The sequence below is a fragment of the Sceloporus occidentalis genome, unplaced genomic scaffold (assembly GCF_023333645.1).
Source record: "Sceloporus occidentalis isolate IW3139 unplaced genomic scaffold, rSceOcc1.0.p SCAF_8, whole genome shotgun sequence".
In the NCBI taxonomy this organism is placed as follows: Eukaryota; Metazoa; Chordata; class Lepidosauria; order Squamata; family Phrynosomatidae; genus Sceloporus; species Sceloporus occidentalis.
Genome location: NW_028316988.1, coordinates 53,611,045 through 53,632,249, shown reverse-complemented (window position 1 = coordinate 53,632,249; position 21,205 = coordinate 53,611,045). Strand labels below are relative to the sequence as shown.

Sequence of the window (21,205 nt, the reverse complement as noted above, 5' to 3'; positions counted from 1 at the left end):
ATGTTCTGGAAGAGTTTATTCCTGACGTTTTGTCAGCATCTGTCGTTCTCTGAAGATGCCAGCCACAGATGCTGCCAAAACACCAGGAATAAATTGTTTCAGAACACGGTTACATACCCCCCCCCCCCAAAAAAAAAATACTCCAGTCTGCTTCTGGTTCCAGCTAGTGGATCTCAGTGGTTCCAGTAAACAGAGTAGAATCTCATCACCTTGAAACCTGCACCTTCCTGCTCTACATAGCAAAGTTCTCACTGTCATCTTGCTTGTATGAGATCAGACCAAGCCTGTCTGAATGTGCTTGAGGGCTCTTCTGCCAATGCTGGCTAAAGTCAGAGAAGGGCAGAAAGGCTAATTGCCAGGAATCAAGAAATATAATTAAAGAAGTTGGATTTTGGCTCCAGCCCATAAATAAATGCAGCGTTAAAAACCAAGGTCCACAAGCTGCATTTCAAAATATAAAATTTAAAATATTTATGACCATAATCCTCAAATGAGTGTCCAATACACTCAATTGATAGCAGGATCCAGCTACAATACTCTTAAGAAATTCTGTTGGGTAAAATAGATGAACTTAATGGTATCAGAAAACTTTTTCCCCCCGGCTTGTCTTATATCTTCAGAGCTGGGGAAAATGTGCAACTCCCCAAATTCCTCACTATTGACTATGCGAGCTGAGACTGCTGGGGCTTGTAGTCCAGCAACAACTAGACAACTATTCTATTCTCATCCCCTTTTCACATATTCTGTATTTATTGCATCTGTGGGCAAAGTGTACTCTCTGGATGTGGTTGGACTGCAACTCCCAGCATTTCTCGCATTGGTATTGGCCAGGGGTACTGGAACTTGCAGTCCAAAATCTGGAGGAGCACACTGTCTATTCTGATGTACTGCTTACAAGCATGATGCTAACTCTGGCCCAAACTCAACATGCAAATAGGATTGGGGGAAAAATACTCTTTTTATGTGTGTTTTCTGCCCACTGCAGGTACACTTAATAACTATTTACTTATTCCTTGTACATCTTTCATGCTAGACTTATTTACTCCAGAGAAAGCAGCTTGCCCCTTGCTGTCTAAAATATCAAGATTTAATTTACTGGAAGTGAATTATTAAAAGCAATTGTAAATCTCTCATAAAATTCTATCGGCTGCTTACCAGATGGGATGTACTTTACAGAGTCTTTTTTATGAAATAAGTACCTCCGAGATATAGATTTGTATGACAGTCAGCGTCTCCAAATACAAACACATTTTTGGCAAAGTACATCCTCCAGGGTTTATGCTATCTTCCACTTCACTTTGATTCCTTAATGAAGTGATTCTTATAGTAAATACAATTCAGCATGTTTGACTTGCAAAAATGCCATTTTTTCCTATCATGTTCATTTCTGCAGAGTGTCAAGAAGGCACTCGAAATGCTCAGCGAGATTTTTTTCTCTCCGCTTGAAAACAAGGGTTTAGATTTCTAGAAAGGTTAATGTAGCCTTGCACTGTGAACACAATTATATAAATTAATATTTCCATTTTAGAGGAAAAAAACCCAACCAATCACCCTTAAAAATTACTAAAATATTGTACAGAAATATGGGCTACAGCTCCTTCCCATTGGCTGCTCAAAGCTTCAAGCAGGGTATCTCTATCCCTTGGATTTATTGAGAACCCTTACAGGACAGAAAATTAAGCATTCAGCCTCTTACCAACCTTCCATCTTAGCCAGAGAAATCATTACAAATTAGCTTGAAAGCAGTCTGATTTCCAGAAATGTAGCTTTACTAGACAGTTTGTAATTTTATTTCTGGACTGGTTCAATAACGAACAATCTTTGTGTGTACAGCTGAATTGATTTCAGGAACAGTTCCAATGAACATTTGAAGAATTTTTAATATGCAATGCATCAAAAAATGAGGAACACCTGATTCATGTTTTGTTATTGGTAGTTACCCTCAAGTCTACTCTGACTCATGGCAACCCAGTGGATGAGACACCTCCAAGAGTCTCTATACATAATGTGTTCTCATTATGTGGCCAAACTATGACAGCCTCAGTTTGATCATCTTGGCTTCCAAGGAGAGTTCTGGTTTGTTCAAGGGCCAATCTGTTGGATTTGACTTTCCATGGTATCCTAAGCACCCATACATGATGATGGGGAATACAATGGCCTGGATAATTCTAACCTTAGTATTCATTTGTATATCTTTACTCTTTAGGATCTTTTCTAATTCCTTCACAGCTTTCCTAGCCATTCCTAGCCACCTTCTTATTTCCTGACTACATTCCCCACTCTGGTCCATGTTTGATCCTAGGTATGGAAATTCTCAGACTATTTCGATTTCGTCATTGGCTACATTAAATTTATGTATTAATTCTGTGGCCATTATTTTAGTTTTCTTTAGGTTCAGCGTGAATCCTGCCTTTGCACTTTCAAGCTTTGACTTGCCTTAGTAACCTGATTTATGTATACATATAAACACCTAGAATTATAGAGTTGGAAGAGCCCACAAAGGCCATCGAGGCCAATCCTCTCCCACGCAGGAATACACAACCAAAACACTGCCTGACAAATGGCCATCCAGCCTGTTTAAAAACCTCGAAAAACAGAAACTCCACCATTCTTTGATGGGGCAACTTCCACTGTCAAACAGCTCTTACTGTCAGGAGGTTCTTCCTAATGTTTAGGTGGAATCTCTTTTCCTGTTGTTTGCATCTATTGCTCTCTGTCCTAGTCTTTGGAGCTGCAGAAAACAAGCTTGCTCCATTATTACATTATGGAGCATTATTATTACATCATTATGATATTCCTTCAAATATTTAAACAGGGTTATCATATCACCTCTTAACCTTCTCTTCTCCTGGTTAAACATACCCAGCTCCCTAAGCCACTTCTTATAGGCCATGGTTTCCAGACCTTTCATCATTTTGATTGTCCTCCTCTGGACATGCTCTGACTTGTCAACAACCTTCCTGAATTGTGGTGCCCTGAACTGGACACAATATTCCAGGTGGTCTGACCAAAAACAGAATAATGTAGTACTATTACATCCCGTGATCTAGACACTATACTCCTATAGATGCAGCCTAGAATCCCACTGTCTTATCTGGCTGCCACATCACACTGCTGACTCATGTTCAGCTTATGGTCTGCTAAGACTCCTAGATCGCTTTTGCATCTAATGCCATTAAGCCAGGTGTCACTCATCCTAAATCTGGGCATTTCATTTTTACTGCCCAAGTTTGGAATCCTACATTTCTCCCTGTTGAAATTCATTTTGTTAGTTTGGGGCCAGCTTTCTACTCTGTTAAGGTCATTTTGTATTCAGATCCTATCAATCAGAGGGTATTGGCTACACCTCTTCATTTGCTGATGTCTGCAAATTTAATACGCATAGCCTCTATTCTATCATCCGAGTCTTTGATAAAGATGTTGAACAGCACTGGGCCCAAGATAAAATGTGACATCTCACTTAGCTCTCCAGAATGACGAGGAGCCATTGGTGAGCACCCTTTGAGTTTGGTTGCAGAACCAATTACAAATCCACCTAACAATTGCATTGTCTAGTCCACGTTACAATTAGAAAAGCGATATTAGTCTGGTATGACTTGTTTTTGATAAAACCAAAGAAGCCATCTGTTCAGCCCCAAAATTTGCCTTCCTCCTTTGCTGGGACTTCTACTTTCTTCAGGAATTCTTAAAGATTATTCACAGTGGCTCTGATTATATACTGTATGCCAGTTCTTTTAAAATGCTCAGATGTTCATCTGGCCTTGGATATTTTAATTATTTTAGAGTAGCCAGAGATTCCTGTACTACATAATCTCTACTGCATTTCCTGTACTGCATCATTTGCTCTGTTTTCCCCTGGTTGAGCACTGCTCTCAATTTGGGAGAAGACAGAGACAAAGTGTTGAGTACATCTGCCTTTTCTGCCTCCTGTTAGTATTTTGCCATCAGATTCATGCAGTAGCCTTACCTTTTTCCTTGTTCTTTCTTTTGCTATGGGCATAACAACAAACCCCCCTTTTATTATTTTTACCTCCCCAGCAAGCCTGAGATCATTCTGCACTTTAGCTTTTCTAACTTTCTCCCTATACATGTTGCCTATTTGTTTGTACTCTTCATTGATGATTTCCTCCCTTTTCAAGTTCTTATACATGTCCCTTTAAATCTTAGCTCAGTTGGAAGTTCTTTACATATCCATCCTGGTTTCTTTAGATATTTCTCATTTTTCCTTCTCATTGCAATTGTCTGAAATTGTTCCTTTAATATTGTACTTTTGAGAAACTCCCAACCATCATGAACTTTCTTCTTTTAGTAGTCCTGACCATGGAATCACATCAACTATTTCCCTAAGTTTTCTGAAATCAGCTTTCTTGAAATCTAGAATGCATGTCTGAATATGCTTGGCTTCCACTGTGTAACAAACTCCAGAAGAATGTGGTAATTCCTATGGAACCCGCCACTTCCAGCCCAGCAACAGGTCATCAATGTTGACTAGAATCAGATCCAAAACAGCTGACCCCCTTGTTGCCTCTCCTAATTGCATTGTCCAGAAGGCAAATGAGGAATTTGTTGGACATTAAAGTTTGGGTAGAGTTCGACTTCCAACAAATACCAGGATAGCTGAAATCTCCCATTCTTACTACTACACCTCTCCTTTCTGAATGTGTGGTCATATGTTCCTATCATCCAAGTTCTCAGTCTGACTTGGAGGTTCGCAGAACCCCAAAATGACACCCCTATTGCTATTCATACAACTGACTCATTTATAGCTGTAAAGGTCTGTTCCTAGACACTTCATCCCATGCATCTGAAGTAGACTTAACTCTATCAAAGCTCACACTACCAACTTCTTTCTTTCAGTTAATCTACAAGATCCCTTTGAATAGTGATCCAGACTATGTCTTTGAATACTAATAATACAGTTCTTGTGAATATTAAAATTATTCAAAGTTAATAATTATTAAAAGTTACTACTTATTTTGTTGCCAGCATACAATACTTTCCATTACTTTACACCTTCAGATGTTCATAAAACAAGCCCTGTATCTCTCCCAGGCTGTTATGGACAACTTTACATTTTCTGTCATGGCTTTTGATCGACCTCTTCCCCTTCGAGTGCTGATGTCATGCTAATGCAGTGTTGTTTCTTAGTACCTTCGTTCTTTCTATGCAATACAGTGGTAGGGCCAAAGTGAATCTGCTAAAAGCAAGGAAGAGAGGTGAAAATAATAAAGTTTGGGCAATTCTGTTTCCTCTTTTGATAGAAGTAATTGGTTTATAGTAAACAATGAGAATAAGACTTCAGCAAACCTTTGAGGTTTTTTCCCCTCTATGACCTCTCTCTAAAAACCTTTACGAAGAAATCGTTATAAAATCCTTCCAAAGCTTCTGGAACTGAAATTGGATTTATAGTATATTATGACTAGACTTTCAGCACATAAACCACCTGAATAAGCAACACACACAATGATTTACGACCCATTGAGAAAACTATTGTTTATTTAGAAAAAAGGTTACACTGGTAGAATTCATCAGATAAAAAAATTTGTTTTCCTTTTTTAAAAATGCCATTGTGAAACTTTTTTTGACTAAACTTCAGCGATACAAAGCTCCTGCAGCTGTAATATTGAAACCTAATTTTTATTTTTGTTTTGGAAGAATTTCCCAATTTCTCTAAAAACATTATGACAAACGTAAGGTGTAGTGAGGAAAGACAGAGTGTAGGGTTCCTTGTTTTTTAAACAGGTCAATGTTGTGCACATAATATACAAATATCTCCTAAGCACTGTGTGAAAACAGTGCTCCCACTTCGTTTTAGTTACTGATATTAAAAATAATAAATAAAAACTGGATTTTAAATGAGGTAAATTCCAAAGGTTTAATAACTGTTTATTTATAGGTTTTCAAACACCTAAAATAATGCATTTCCAATTGAAAAGGATTACTAAACTCAGGCAGTATTTTGATAACCTAATGTGGCATTCTGTACACATGAAAACCTCATTTTGCACGATGGCAACTGTTTGCAGCACATTGTGCTAAAAATATGGAACATGTAACACTTTCAGCCAGGTACTGAAAATAAATGTTTAAGAAACTAAGCGACAAGTTAAAAATACAGTAATGTACAACTTAATCAAATCTTCCACAATGGGAGGGAAATAAAGCAGAGAACTGAATAATTTAAGGAGATGCAGATGGGTCCTCTTCATACAACGTCCTGTGCAATCTATAGTCCAGAAGATACGTTTCTGGCCACAGCTCATTTTCTTCCCATTTCAACATTGCCTAAAGGAGAACATCAGGAGAATTAAATATATTTTCTAAACATCAGAAGTTGAAACTGAGAACTGAAATTATAACTCAGCAGAACAGGCAGAATAGTTCCCCAGATTTAATATGGAAGGCATTTAATACTGAATTGGTCAACTCTGCCCCTCAATGAATTTATCTACCAGAGGTCACAGCACCAGGTTAATTCTCACTAAGCCTGTTTTGCAGTAGGGCCTGCCACTATCAGTAAAATTATGCAGCATCAGTAACAGCCAAAGCATGCAGTAGGCCACAATTGGCACATGACACACAGATCCACCATGCACTGTAAGAGGGCTGGCAGGACCGAGGCCTGTGGGAAACGTGCAAAAGGGGGGAAGTAGTGCCTGATTCTGCAGGCACTGGATACCCAAAATACACAAGTGCATCTTGGCCTTTGTTGACACAAGCTCAAAAACAGAATCAGAAAAAAAAGTGGCGAGTAAATACCTGCCATAAAACTGAATAAATTGCTTGTATGAATTACTGAGAGAGCAACATCATTTGCTAAAAATAATAACAGTAAGGTGCGCAATTGGTCAATGTCAGGTAAACAGATTAAGCAAAACTGAATGCTTAAGTTTTCCTTGTCCTCAGAAAATAATTGTACTAAACATTGTTCTGATGCTTATTAAATAACTCAGAGCAACAGAGCCAGTTGAAGGGAACACTTTGCCTTGCATTTTAACATGTTGATCTTAATTTGAACTTCTTAGTCATTTGGCAATATTTTAATAAATTACCATAAAGATATCATTACATATACTGAGGAAGCATCTGAGGAAGTAGAGTCTACAAAAGCTCATGCTGCCAATTTCTTTCTTTCAGTTAATCTCAAAGGTGCTACAAGATCTCTCTACATATGTGCCTTCAAGAGATCTGTCAACTTGTGGTGGACCCATGAATTTCATACCTTTTTCTTAGGTGAGGAATACTAGAAGGTGGTTTGCCAATGCAGTCCTCTAAAGTCATTATGGGGTACTTTAACAATATGCCTTTACATTGTTTTGCAAAAGGACAGTTTCCACTTTAAGGTTGCTAGGAATACAAACCTGGGCACCGGACTATTAAATATTTCAAGTGACATCATCAACTTAGGTACCACTAACATAGCCCATCACACATCAACTTTATTTTCTTGCTTATAAAGACTAACAGAGAATTTAGCTAATAATAATAATACAGTAATAATAATAATAATAATAATAATAATAATAATAATAATAATACTTTTTATTTATAGCCCGCTTTTCCAAGGAGATCAAAGCAGGTTACAACAGAGGTACTAAACAATGTACAATTTGCAACAGTATCTACATTATAAAATTTCAAACAAATACATCAAAAAAAATTTATGTATTTTATGTTGTAACATTGTAACACACTGCACTCTTGTGTCCCTAGTCCATATCATTGGCTGCTGACAGCAGGGGCAGTGGGGACACTGAGAACGTAGTGAAATCATGACCCAAGATAAGGTTTAGATATGATAATTTGCAAATGAGATGGGGTTGAGAAGTAATGAATGATGACTGCTCTTGGTGGCAGTATCACACTTACTGTCACATTTACATTGGCCTGAAGACCACAGATCAATCTAACTCAAGGGATACTTCTTGATGCCTACTTATCATAAACAAATCCAATGCTCATTAGTCACAGGTAGGGTAGTGAGTGCATGCACATTATTCCTACAAAGGTACTTTATTTTTATTTTCAGACATTGTGTCTGTTTATGTTAATGCTTTTTTCTTACTATATCAAGGATGAGCAACTTTTGCAGGCCTGGGACAGCTACTCCCTCCACCAAATTTTTTTTTGCAGGGTACATAATACCCCATGCCATGTTATTCTGCCAGGAGTGCTGTTCTCCTTATTTTACTGAAAAAATGTCATTTTTCACCACCAAGAGAACAAATTTTAGTTATGAGTAACAGCTGGAGCCACAAATATAGACAGGAAGCTCATGCAGCTTATGTGTTATCTACTCATACACAATATGAACTGAGAGCAACCCTCTGAATTGTGAACATCCCTGACACCACCAAACAACTTTCTCGGTATAAAACACCACATAATGTTCTGTGATGCTGGTCTGCACCTCCATAAAAACCACGTTGTCCCTCTTGTTTTCCAAATAAAAGCAATAATTTGAATAGGAACGTAATTCTAAATCACTCTTTATAATCATGAATAATAACTGTTTCAAAGCAACAACAATTCAGAACATGAACAATTTTAGAAGTATCTTTTCCTATCCCCCTTGAAAGAGAACATCTAAATAGTCTTACCTTGGTCAGAACAGTCTTCATTATCTGTGCTTGTCTGAAGATTTATGAGTAGATTAAAGATTAAGGGAAATAATTTTTAAATAAAAATCCTTAGAAAATAACCATATCATGCATGGAGTGGAGTGGTTAACATCACAATGACTAGTTATTGAATACTGAAAGGATATTGTTTCTTTTCTTCTTTCCCCCCAGTACTGTCCCGTTTTTCTTTTTTCTCTGGTTTCTCCTTGTCATGTCTGGACTCCTAATGAAAAGTAGTTAAAAACAAGAGTAAAAATAATTATATATGCACACAGAACAGTGAAAGACAAAGTATTCTAAAAAGAAAGGAAGGATTTTTTTCTGGAAAAAAAATCTATGTTCTATTTCAAAAATTAAAACATACTTTAAAACTTTCTATACATTATGCTCAACATTGGGAGTGGGTGGGGGTAATTCTCATACTTCCAAATGTCCAATTAACATCTTGATACAGTATTTTGCTAGAAATACTAAGTGGCAAAAAATTGTCTTGCCTTTTTGCTACCAGAGGAGCTTTTTTCCATCTTCTCAACTTTTATTGAATCTCCTTTTTCTTTGCTTGAAGATTTTGATTTATTTTTCTCCTTTTCATTGGAATGTGGAGAATCAGAGGGACTTACACTCTTACTATGTTTGGAAGAACCAGCTGGGAAGATAAAAACAACATAAACTGCCTATCTCATCATACCTGGTAGATATACTTTAAAAAGAGAAAAAGCATAAGAAAACATACTTGTTCCATTTTCCTCTTTCCGACGTTTAGTTGAATCCTGGGGCACTTCCCGGTCGCTATTTGAATGATCCTAGTTAGACACAACATTAGCAAATTCAATATTTATAAAACACAGTATTATATATACAATGTTCAATACACACACACACACACACACACACACACACTGTTCAAAGACAACTAAAATGTAGAAGTCGCTTCTTCCTTTGAACTTCCTACTTGTGCTTTCCCCACAGAACCTGTAACATACTGCCTATGTGTCTTCATGAAAAACAAAAGGAATCACTCAAACACAATTTTCTTTAGTGAGGCTCAACAGCAAAATTTAACATATTGAACTAGTATATGAAGATCACAAACCCTTTTTCGATCTTTCCTTTCCTTTTCCTCTTTCTTTTCTCTCTCTCTGGATCTTTCCCTTGACTTGTCCAAATCTTTCTTGTCCACTTCTCTCTCCTTACTCTTGGATAGTGTTGGAGTGGAGTGGTTAACATAATGCTGTTAAATTAAGGCAACATTACCAAGGGTTAATGCATAATTTTAGAGGCAATATAGTAAAATAAAAGTCACTTACAACAACATTCTGAAATACTGTAAGTCACCAAAGGTTCTTTGAAAGGCTGGTTTGGTGAAGCAGCATTTCCTACAAGTGCTACTCAGGGAAAGCTCTGTTCACTATATCTCTCACTATTTTCTCACCAGAGTTAGTAGTTAGAGTTAGGAAAATCTATTATATCTGATTATTCTGAAATCTAAAACTAATTAATACAACACACTTTTATTCAATTCAGTCTTAGTTGTATTCCAAAACAGACCAATGAACCTCCATTCTTCACACCTGCCTAAACCAGTGCCCACTACTGAAACCATATATGTTGCTCTCTTTGTCTCATAACAACTGTCATGAAGAAATCAGTGAATTTAAGAATGTAAGAGCACAATTGTTGTATCAGATCAAAGTTATGTTCTCTTTCCTCCAGTGACCACTTAGATGTTTATGGAAAGCCAACAAACAGGACACAAAGCAACAGTCCTCTCCACTTGCTGTATCCCAGCAACTACATTCAACAACATGATGTCTCTGAACACAAAGGACCCATATACATAGGACAACTAACAGTAATTGACAGATCTCTCTTATGATCTTAAAACTGGGCAGGCAATTTTTGATTTTCCAGATGCTGTCAACTGTAGCTTCCATCAGTCCCACCCAGCCTGGACAGTAGTGCAGGTTGATAAACAGTTATAACCCAAGACACATCTGCAAGGGACAGAAGTTGCACACCCATTTTAAGGTGACCTAAACCATCTTGGTAGCACCACATTCATCAGCTTCATACATGATTTCTATATCTAGTAAGATTTGTCAGATGTTGCCCAATAATATCATTTAGAGTTCAATGCTATCAACATAATGATCACATCTTTCCTAGTAGTACCAGATCCCTTGTCATCTTGCTACTTGTCCGGAGTTTAGTTGCAGTCATTATCTGGATACAGGTGTTGTTGTATCCATACATAGTAAGGTTGATCAGCAGAAGTATAGGGAGACACTGAGTTCAGCACTTCAGATGCACAAATATTAGGTACTCCTGGATCAGCTGGTTTTACTTTCATTGCTAGACTAGACCAGTAGCCAAGTCTGCTTTTCAGCAACTCCATGTGGCAAACATCTGCAATCCTATCTCTCTGAAACAGAACAATATCTCTGTAGACACTACACTGCTGTAAACCTTTCCTGTGAAGGGCATTCCTTGAACACTGCACAGACGTTTCAACTGGTGAATTACACAAAGAAATAAAATACTGTATTCCTTTCGTGGTACAGTTATTTTTCTCACTGGAACATATTGGAACTACTGAAAATAGGGAAAATGCTTTTCAAGTAGTTGGCAGATGAAGGTTGCAGAAGACATGCAGCCACACCAGTTTGGAATACAAGAGAATGCTGCTTTCATAGAATCATAGAATAATACGAGTTGGAAGAGCCCGCAAGGACCACCTTAAACACATGTTAAATGGATTTAATGGACATCTCTTTTTATGCTTTGAAATTATTTTTAACCTTATTTACAGTTTATTATATTTTAACTCATGTATGACGTGAATCTTTCTAAGTTTTGGAACCTCCCTTGAGTCCAGGAAATAATGAATAGGTCACTAAAATGCTAAATCAGCCCAGCATTCCTTTTTCAAACAAAAATCTGCAGGATGCATTTGGAAATTAACATGTCCTCCCACAGTGATTTTCAATTGTGTTATTTTTAAAGGCTCTAGTTGCTGAGAAACTACTCCACACAACCTGAATCCCTGGATGCAGAAAAATTTGGGTCTGTTCCAGGATGGAGGTGGGCAACCTGTGGTCCTCCAATATTTGCTGAGCTCCAATTCCCATACTCCCAACTAGCATAGCTATTTGAGGATGACGGGGGTTGTAGTCCAACATGATAAGGAATGTCACCAGTTCTCCAACCCTGTTTTAGGAGAATTGACCAGGTAGTTCATGTGGACTGCTGAGCACCACTAATTGTTCCCCTTGAACTAAAAGTATAACCTTGAACAACATGACTTTGTGTGTAGGTTCACATGGCAGGAGAAGATCAGTAGTGGTTGTTCTTTCAAGGAAGCTTATCTTCCGTTACTGATCTTCTCTCTGAATAAGCAATTCCTTGGAATACAATTTGAAAACCAAAGACATATCAAAATAACATGTAACAGCCTATTGCTGCAGTTAGTTGTGTATTACCAATGCACACCTTACAACACCTGCTAGTGCCTTAACATACACTCTAAAAACCATTTACCCACAATCTGCTGTGACTATAAAAGCTAGTTTTTATTTGCTGCCTTTTCTGTATTCTCTGGATGACTGAAAGAGTCAAACCTTTGCTGAAGAATCCTTGAGTTCGCTGGGGTTGTCCTGTAGAAAATGAATGGAGATGACACATAAGCTCGCACAGTTCTCAGAAACCACAGGAACTTGGGAATCAGGGCCATACCCTCGAAACAAAAACCAGCTATTCCTTCTGAGAATAAATCCAGTGTTAATATTTCTCAAACAAGCATGCAGAAATCTATACTAATTATAAAAAGCAAATTAACAAGATAAATGTGTTCATTAGTTCTTTTTTTTAAAGCCCCAACAAACCCACCCTATATCACAAAAAATAAGTTATATTCCTAGCCCAATTAGTGAACAGGGAGGAAAATAGCTCCCCAAAAAAATATTAAACTTAGCAGTTTTCAAAAAGGTAGCTGCATTAGTCTGTTCCAGAATAACAAAAAGACAACCTTTTGATACCTTTAAGACCAACAGATTTATTTTTGCATGACCTTCCACAGACTATAATCCACTTCCTCAGCTTCATGGAATACAATATACATTACAAGTGATGGGGTCAGTGTGAAATGACATGCTGAAAATGAGAACTACATGGTTCTCATGGTTTTGGAACTCATATCCCTTGCTTATGTGTAAGGGATGAACAAAGGAGGAAATAATGGGGGGGGGGGTGCGATGCACGCGCACTCCTGCAGCCACACACCCATATTCGAGCCAATGAGGCTTGAATATATGAGAAACCCTGTTTTCAAGAGGGAGTCCAGAACGGATCCCCAGCGAAAAAAGAGGGGCAACTGTATATTAACTGACTCAAGTTAACCAATACATACATACACACATATACACCTGATGGTCAAATATCACACTTCACATCTTAGGATGTAACCCATGAAAGCTCATTCTAAAATCAATCTTTTGGTCTTAAACTCTTTTTGTTGTTATTGTTGTAACAGTAATGCATGGATGGTACACCACTTAATGGTTACCAGATTTTTTTAAAAAAAATGCAAAAATGGTATTAGATTATAAATGAATACTGCAGTCTTTCCCACACACTTGCATAAAACTAGGTCCCACTCACATCCCTCGAAGAAAGTACAGGAAGGACTTCAACTCAATGATCAAATATTACTCAGAAATAATTAAGTAATTTTATTTGTCTACAGAATTTCTCTATGCCTTAATCCAACCTCTTAAAACACAGAAAATTCTTTTAAAGGTTGGCAAGATGGTGACACCCCCACATAATCCATCCCAGTGCTCTGATGAAGTATCGGTAACTTACAGTTTTAAAGCTTCAACGTACTGCAAACTCAAAGATTCCATGAGCTTAGATGATTTAGAAATAAAAATATAAACACGGAGCAAGGAATTGCTACCCTGAGTCTTCAAGAAGGCTACAGCCATGGTTTTGTGCTGCACTCGACTGCTGGGGGTTTTCTCTTTGCTGGTTGGAAGGTTTTGGCTGCCACATCTGGTTTAAACGTAACGCAGAACTCAAGAGGGTGGGAACCCACTGGAATATAAACAAACCTTGCAGGGAAGGTGCAACAGAAGCTGCCTGCTCACTGAACATACACAACTACAGGAGAACTGATCACCAAGGAGACTTTTTTAAAATGGAACTCCTTTTCAAGGCTCCTCCTTGGAAGGCACACAGCGGTATGAAGCTCATCAAGAAGCCTGATGAATTCAGAGGTATCGCATATCCTGTAATCCTCCAGGAACTCTCTTCAGTGCTACACATTCTTCAATATTAATGCAGAAATATATGCTCCTCTCTGCTTCTGCAAGAGACTTGTTTGCTTGTAGCTACCACTGCACTCCACAAAAATATATCTGACTGTTTAAAAACAGTGAGGCACTTTTGGTTTTTGGTTTTAAAAAAAATCTTGACACTTCCAAACTCTATTTACAACATTTGTGCTAGGTCCTTGAAGCTTTATTTCTTTTTCTAATTAAAAAAAAGATTTTTAATTCTCTTAATATGAAAAAAGAGTCCACCAACCAAAAAAGAAATGCATTTTCTAATGCAATATGAAACCTCCAATGGCTCCACTTGGCACAAAACTTGAAGGAAGTCGGACAATGGCATTCCAAACACGACAGCTTAAAATTGGACGCTGCCTTCCTCAGGCTATACTAACCTTTACTGTAGAGGAATGTGATGGAGAGCAATGGGTATCAACTTTGCGGCGTTTTTGTTCTGCAAGGATGAGATTAGGGTGGGGAGAGGAAAAAAGAGAGAAACTATGTTACTAAACCATTAAATCAACATGAGGCAACTCATCATCATTTAAAATTCCCAGGTCCCTTTTAGATTCTTAGGTTCATCTTAGATTTTTGAGGCATCTTAAGAAAGTAACTTCTTAAATTGTAAACTTTACAGCTTAAACTGCCATTTTAATTTTAAAAATTCAACCAGCATATATCCTTCTTAAGGACACACAAAAATATAAATCAGAGGCAAACTTACCCCTTTCACTATCTGATGTTTCTGATCGGGGAACAGGTGACTTCAAGGACCCAGCAACTGGTGTTTTCTCTCCTCCTCCTCCTCCTCTAATGTTTTCCTTGGTCTTCATATCCTTTGTTACATCTCGCTCTCTGGATGGTTCCTTCTCTCTCTCCTTTTCTATTGTTGATTTTGACTCAGCATTGGTCACAATGATCTTGGATTTTTCATCCTTTGAAGACTTCTCTTCTCTCTTTGTTTTTTCCTTCTCTTTATCAGATTTAGGTGTCTTTTCCTTGGTATCTCTTGCTTTATCTTCTTTGTTTGTCCGTTCTTCCTTTGGCTTATCTTTCCCATCCTTTCCAAGCATTTTAGCCTCAGGAGTGGCAGCTGGCATCTTCTCTTTTTTCTCCTTCTCCTTTTCCTTCCCACATTTTTCTTTGTCCTCCTTTTCTTTTATTACTTTGCTGCTTAAAATAATAATAATTAAAAATGTTAATATAAAATTTATTTATATTTTCCTTTAAAAAGAAAAAAGAGGGGCTTTCAATCTTAAAAATTTTGCTTAGCCTGGAAAATCCTCAGAAAATTATGACAGCCATGAAAGCATTTGACTTCACATTAGAAATAGGTCTCACTGTTGTGTATGTCTATTCCTTGAGCTGGTAGCACCACTCAGCTATCAAATAATGCAGGGTGAGAAATCAATTAAAACAGAGGCTTCATCTGCATTCCAGAAATATAGTTTTACTACCATGGCTCAACGCTATAGAATTCATGTGGATGGTTGGGTCCTTTCCCAACATAATTATCACTGTAAATAGAAAACTGTATCCGATGCTCACCTATTAGAAGCACTGTTTCCATTGCTTGTGGTCACCTTTGGAGTTGTATTGGCAGCTTTATTAATCACTTTAACAGCACCCTGAGACTTCTCTTTTAATTTATCTGTTTATTAAAAAAAAATCAACAGTGGCTAAGTGGCATATAAAGACTTCAAAACTTAGAACATGTTGTTAAATATTCCAATAAATTAAATTTTATTTTAATGAGAAATGACATTGATCCAGAGAATGTATGCCAGCATTGGAAAATTACAGTGCAGGCATTATGAATAATTTCCAAAGGAGGGCGACTAATCTGGTGAAGGGTCTGGAAACCATGCCCTATGAGGAACGACTTAGGGAGCTGGGGATGTTTACCCTGGAGAAGAGACGGTTAAAAGGTGACATGATAGCCATGTTTAAATATTTGAAGGGATGTCATTTTAAGGAGGGAGCTAGCTTGTTTTCTGCTGCTCCAGTGACTAGGACCAGGAGCAATGGATGCAAACTGCAGGAAAAGAGATTCCACCTCAACATTAGGAGGAACTTCCTGACAGTAAGGGCTGTTTGACAGTGGACCACACTTCCTTGGAGTGTGGTGGAGTCTCCCTCCTTGGAAGTCTTTAAACAGAGGCTGGATGGCTATCTGTCGGGTATGCTTTGATTGAGAATTCCTGCATGGCAGGGAGTTGGACTGGGTGGCCCTTGTGGTCTTTTACAACTCTATGATTCTGCAAAGCTAGAGGAAATAGTACTATAAACACAATCCTATGCCTGTCTACTCAGAATTAAATTTCCCTTAGTTCAGTGGGATTCATGTGGCCAGCAAGTAGCCTTAATCTAATCTTGTCACAGTACAGAAGGCAATATGAATTCATCATTTAGAAGCTGGCCTATGGCTGTAATGAAGTTGTCAAGTTATTATCATACTTGATAATCACACATATCACACACACACACACACAGAGGAAATGTTACATATGATAAACACACACATCAACTAATAAATAAATAGATATCATATGTATCTTTTGTGTGTGTGTGCATGCACACACATTTATGTTATTGACATTTGCATCTTTTTCTTCTTGTTAATTAACAAAATAGGTAGGTTTTAGGGTTTGTTCACGCATACCAGTCCATAACTTTAAGAACCAAAACCATGCTTCCATGGGTGAAAGAGCTGTCATGAATGTTAAAACTCAGTCACCAAGTCTGCCAATTGAGTCTGTTTACACATTTAGTTACAACACATGTGTTTTAGTAATCAAGAGACATATATGCATGTGTAATTATAAAAAGAGGGGCATGGACTTCCTCAATCTATACAAAAGATACATATATTCACAACTGCCTTACCAGTGTCCTCAGCAGTGCTTTCTTCTAGTTTAGCTGCATTTATTGTGAGCGAAGGAGGCAGCCCAGCTCCACTTGGTCCATTTTGCAAAGTTGTTGGTGCTGCATTCCGGGTGGATTGGTCCTTGTGGTGGAAATCATTTTCAGGGACCATGCAATGTTTTCTACTTTTCAGCTGTCCAGAGTAGCTGAAAGTCGCAACATGTGTTAAATATACACAAAAGAAATAAACAGCAAGCAAGAGAAACTCGGATAGCTGCTTAGAAAGATAAATTACATTTTTAAACTATAGATAGTGAACAACTTTCCCAACAAGTTAAATACAAGCGTTTGATTTTGTAGAAGCACATTTAACACCTTTATCCTTATGACACCTTGATCCTCAAAACCTCTGCCACCAAAAAGATCTTTGTCTCTATTCTGAAAAGAATCAGCAAGTAAGCCACTGGTAGTATAAAATACATTACTGGCTGTAAATATTTTTTGGAACATAGGAGATTAACATTTATAGCAATGTAATGCAAAATGCAATATACAAATGATGTGGCTGGTAGCAGCCATTTCATCAAACTGAAGCATAAAAGAGAAGGAAAGGAGCACTGCTACTAAATCAGCTGAGAAGCCAGTCGAATACCAGGCTCCTTCTTCCATCAGTCATCACCTGGCAATGGTCACTGTACTAGGCTAAAGCAAATGGGAAAGAGTAAGCTATTCCCATCAGCTCTGCTGAGAGATCAGCAACTTTTGGGCACCTCCTCTGCTGAACTGTTTGCATTTCAACTGGAGTATACAACAGATTTCTAAGAGCTCATGCCCAAGTTTGCTTTTTCCATTTTCCTTCTAATTTCTTTTCCTTTTGAGTCACATTTGAAAGCAGGGATTATGTTATTCATGATCATTGTCAACTGGCTGAAGAGCAGGGTAAAATGCTTCAAATCAAATAATTAATGGGTATGTGAGAACTTAAAGGTTTATTCTCCTTGTTTAACTTATTCTTTGCAAATTTAAAAAAACACAGAACTTCTCTACTGTTTTGATACTTTAGTGGTGTAATACTTAACACATCTATTTCATTAATTGCAGAGATACACAATCCGAACATAGTTTTTTGAGCAAAGAATTCTTGGGCTGGATTGTCCAGCACAAAGCCACAATGATATCAACATTTGGACAACTGCTATACATTCTACCAAGATTTCTGCCAAAAACTACCAAGAATTATTATGCATTCTACAAAATTTAAAAGAAAAGGTTTTAGGACTTCTAACAATTTTCTGTGCATTATTAAGCCATGTTTTAAAGGAAGTTTTTGTTACCCCATTGCTAATGCATATAGATCAGGTCTCTTTTCTTTTTCCTCTTGGCAGATTTTATGGACTCTTCTTTCCAAAGCTTGGCCCAGATTCACAACTTTGGGATACCATGGCAGGATTTTGGTCAGTACAATTAGAATATTTCTGATGTGTGTATATTCGCCTGTTTCAAGGCAATGTACTGATGCCTAGTAAAGACAAGGAAATGTGTCATGAAAAGTCTTTCAAGAATACTCCCCCACAACCACCAAAAAAAGCCTCAGCTTCTCAATACTTCTAGGTTACCTTTGTTAGTTTATAATGCCACTTGTGTACTACATGCCGAAAATTCTCATAATCTAACTGGTCAGCTTTGTTCCCGCTGTCAAAACCAGTTGCCCGTAATATAGTGAGGAAGCCTGGATAGTTGCCACATTCCTGCATGCAGACAAAGAAAAAGTCCGTAATCTTATTCAAGAAGCATTTAACAATTAAAGTGGCATATATAACCAGAAACCTACTGAGAGGCTAGGGTTTTTCACAGGACTGAAGCAATTTGCTACTGAAAATCAGGATCTCATCATTATGTTGTTTATAAAACATACAAACCAATCTAGTTATAGTAAAAAGGGGAATAACACCCATAACAGTTTCTCCTGGGCTACAATTTGCAAATCAGACTTTCTAGAAAACAGTACACAAACTCTAAAACTTTTCATATGCACTGATTTACCAAACAACTTTAGGTTTCACATAAAAAGGAACACACTTTAAGCAGAGGCTGGATGGCCATCTGTCGGGGATGCTTTGATCTGGATTTCCTGCATGGCAGGGGATTGGACTGGATGGCCCTTGTGGTCTCTTCCAACTCTATGATTCTATGATTCACTTCTCTGTTCTCTGAGAGAGCTATTTCAGGGAATTTCTATAGAAAGGATAAATATAAACATTTTTCTCTACTAGAAGAAATGGGCAAACCTCTATATTCAGATTTCTGTATGTTCACTAGAGCTTCCACACCTTCTGGGTCAGTGCACATCATCAGCATGACCATACTAAGTTGCTGTTATCAGTCATCATCACAGTTCCATTTTCTTGACAAGAAATCTACAGAACCCTTCTTTAAACACGTTTTCAAGTTAATATTCTGAATATTTCACATACCTTTTCATATATGGTTCTATCACTATGCCACCGAGTTACAGTATCTAGCATACAGCATAGAAACCTGCCGTATCGACTAGCTTCATTTTCAGTACAGCTTGCTACTGTATAGATTATATCAGAAAATACCTGTAAGACATTTTTAAAGGTTACATACACAGTAAAAATGCACTATGGAATAAAAACTGTTTCTATATGTAACACTAAATGGTTAGTTGTATTACACTAATAAAATGGCAGAGTTTAAAAATAAAAATCCCCTCCCCTCCAGTTTGAAGCTTCTTTTCCTACACCACTAATCTCATAATCCCAGACCATTACTGCTTAAACCAATTCAAGCATCCAAAAATTGATATTTATACTGAAAAATTACACTCCTGTTTTAGTTAGTATCTTATGTAGCTGCTACTTTCTCATTTTCCCAGGTCTTCTTAAGCTGCTAGGCTTTCAAATAACTGCCTAATGCAGCAATTTTTTCTTTCCTTTTTTATCTCATTGGCAGTCTTTTCCAAACTGTTTTCATAACAGCTAGCCTAATAAGACTTCATACTCTTACATTATCAAACTGTAAGTTCTGGAATAATCTTACACATGAATAGGTCTTTTAATCACACAGTACTTTCTTGGCAGAAACATCCATTGTTGCTTTTAAAAGTACCAGAACAAAATCACATGCCATCAAAATCCAGAGCTACTTACTCTGTCATAGCAAAGAAGTGTGGAAAAATTTGGTGTTTTCTGTTGGTGTACCAATTCCACAAAGCGGGCACAGTAAACAGCATCAATGGCAGAAAAAATACACCGAGGAAATATACATAACTGCAGAAATTTTGTTATCGTCTCATTTTTTGTTGACTCTAATAAATTTAAAACAAAACAAGGAAGAGGTTACCAGTAAATCATCCGTATGAAAAAATTTACATCCATAGTTTGCAATCAGATGTATTTCTGATAAAAACTGCACTGACAGTATCAAGGACCATACTTTGGGGTTTAAAAAAAAGTCAGAAAGACAGAAGGGAAAGCTTTCTGAGAAGGTACCTGGACACAGCTTGTTGCTGCACCCCTAAAGACGTGACTGATTCAGATGCGTAGGCAGTCTGAATGAGGATGTCTTTTTTCATTTCCCTCCAGAGGAACTCCAGCCTCCAATCATATAGTTTAGTGATACATGAACACCACTGCTAAGGTAATTACCATTTACCTGGCTCCTTTAGCAAGGAAACCCACTTTCTGATAACAGACTGCACTTTGTTAACAGAGACCCTCCCCTTTCTAATGAGGAATGAGAAAATTTTACTATGGGAAGCAAAGAAAGTACAGGGTGGGATATATGACTAATTCTTAACCAGAGATAAAATGAAGTCACCAATGCACAATATTTTAGAAAGAAACATTTACATAAATGGACAGAGTAATATAAAGTTTCACTAAAGCACCAATGTGAATATAGGAAGCATCTATACTTACTTGCAAGAAGCCAATTATCCTTTTCCAATTTTAGCCTTTGCAGCACTCTCTGCACATGCTCTGACTGCTTCTTTTCCTCTTCAAGAAGCTTATCCTGAAGGGCTGTGCAGCGTTCTTTCTCCTTTTTCTTTTTATTTGGAGGCTACAAAGAACAAACAAAAACAAAAAACTGTGTTGAGATTGTACGATGAGCATGCACCTACAGAGGAGGGATGAGAAACTATGCCAGCTCTGGGGGCTAAACTGCATTCCAGGAAACTCCCCGGGGGCTTGATAGTTCTGGGAATTGATCTCTGTGATGCTCTTCGCCCTCTATGAGCATTATCTGAGTTCATTTTCTGTACACGTCTACACATGAAACTGTCATATTTTTTTGAAACAGAAAAGGGATCTTTATAACATTGACAAGTGAATCTGTTCTCATCTGCAATCCCTAACCACAGGTATA

The 21,205-nt window shown here is 37.6% G+C and overlaps 1 protein-coding gene across 3 annotated transcripts in view; it reads right to left on the bottom strand.

Moving 5' to 3' along the window:
* Positions 1-5,478: 5,478 nt before the first annotated feature.
* Positions 5,479-21,205, bottom strand: part of LOC149308929 (THO complex subunit 2) — a 46,305-nt gene continuing 30,578 nt past the window's right edge. Inside the window, exons 24-39 of one of the 3 annotated variants that reach the window (XM_089536711.1) lie at positions 20,758-20,899; positions 19,987-20,144; positions 19,288-19,416; positions 18,430-18,561; positions 18,148-18,332; positions 16,835-17,019; positions 15,497-15,599; positions 14,673-15,121; positions 14,344-14,402; positions 12,239-12,274; positions 9,715-9,852; positions 9,355-9,424; positions 9,116-9,267; positions 8,768-8,844; positions 8,601-8,648; positions 5,479-6,285 (exon numbers count right to left, since the gene is read on the bottom strand). In XM_089536711.1, coding sequence (XP_089392837.1) covers positions 8,621-8,648; positions 8,768-8,844; positions 9,116-9,267; positions 9,355-9,424; positions 9,715-9,852; positions 12,239-12,274; positions 14,344-14,402; positions 14,673-15,121; positions 15,497-15,599; positions 16,835-17,019; positions 18,148-18,332; positions 18,430-18,561; positions 19,288-19,416; positions 19,987-20,144; positions 20,758-20,899 — 2,043 coding nt within the window. In that variant the 3' untranslated portion in view covers positions 5,479-6,285; positions 8,601-8,620. The other 2 variants (XM_089536712.1, XM_089536713.1) reach the window with 2 other exon arrangements.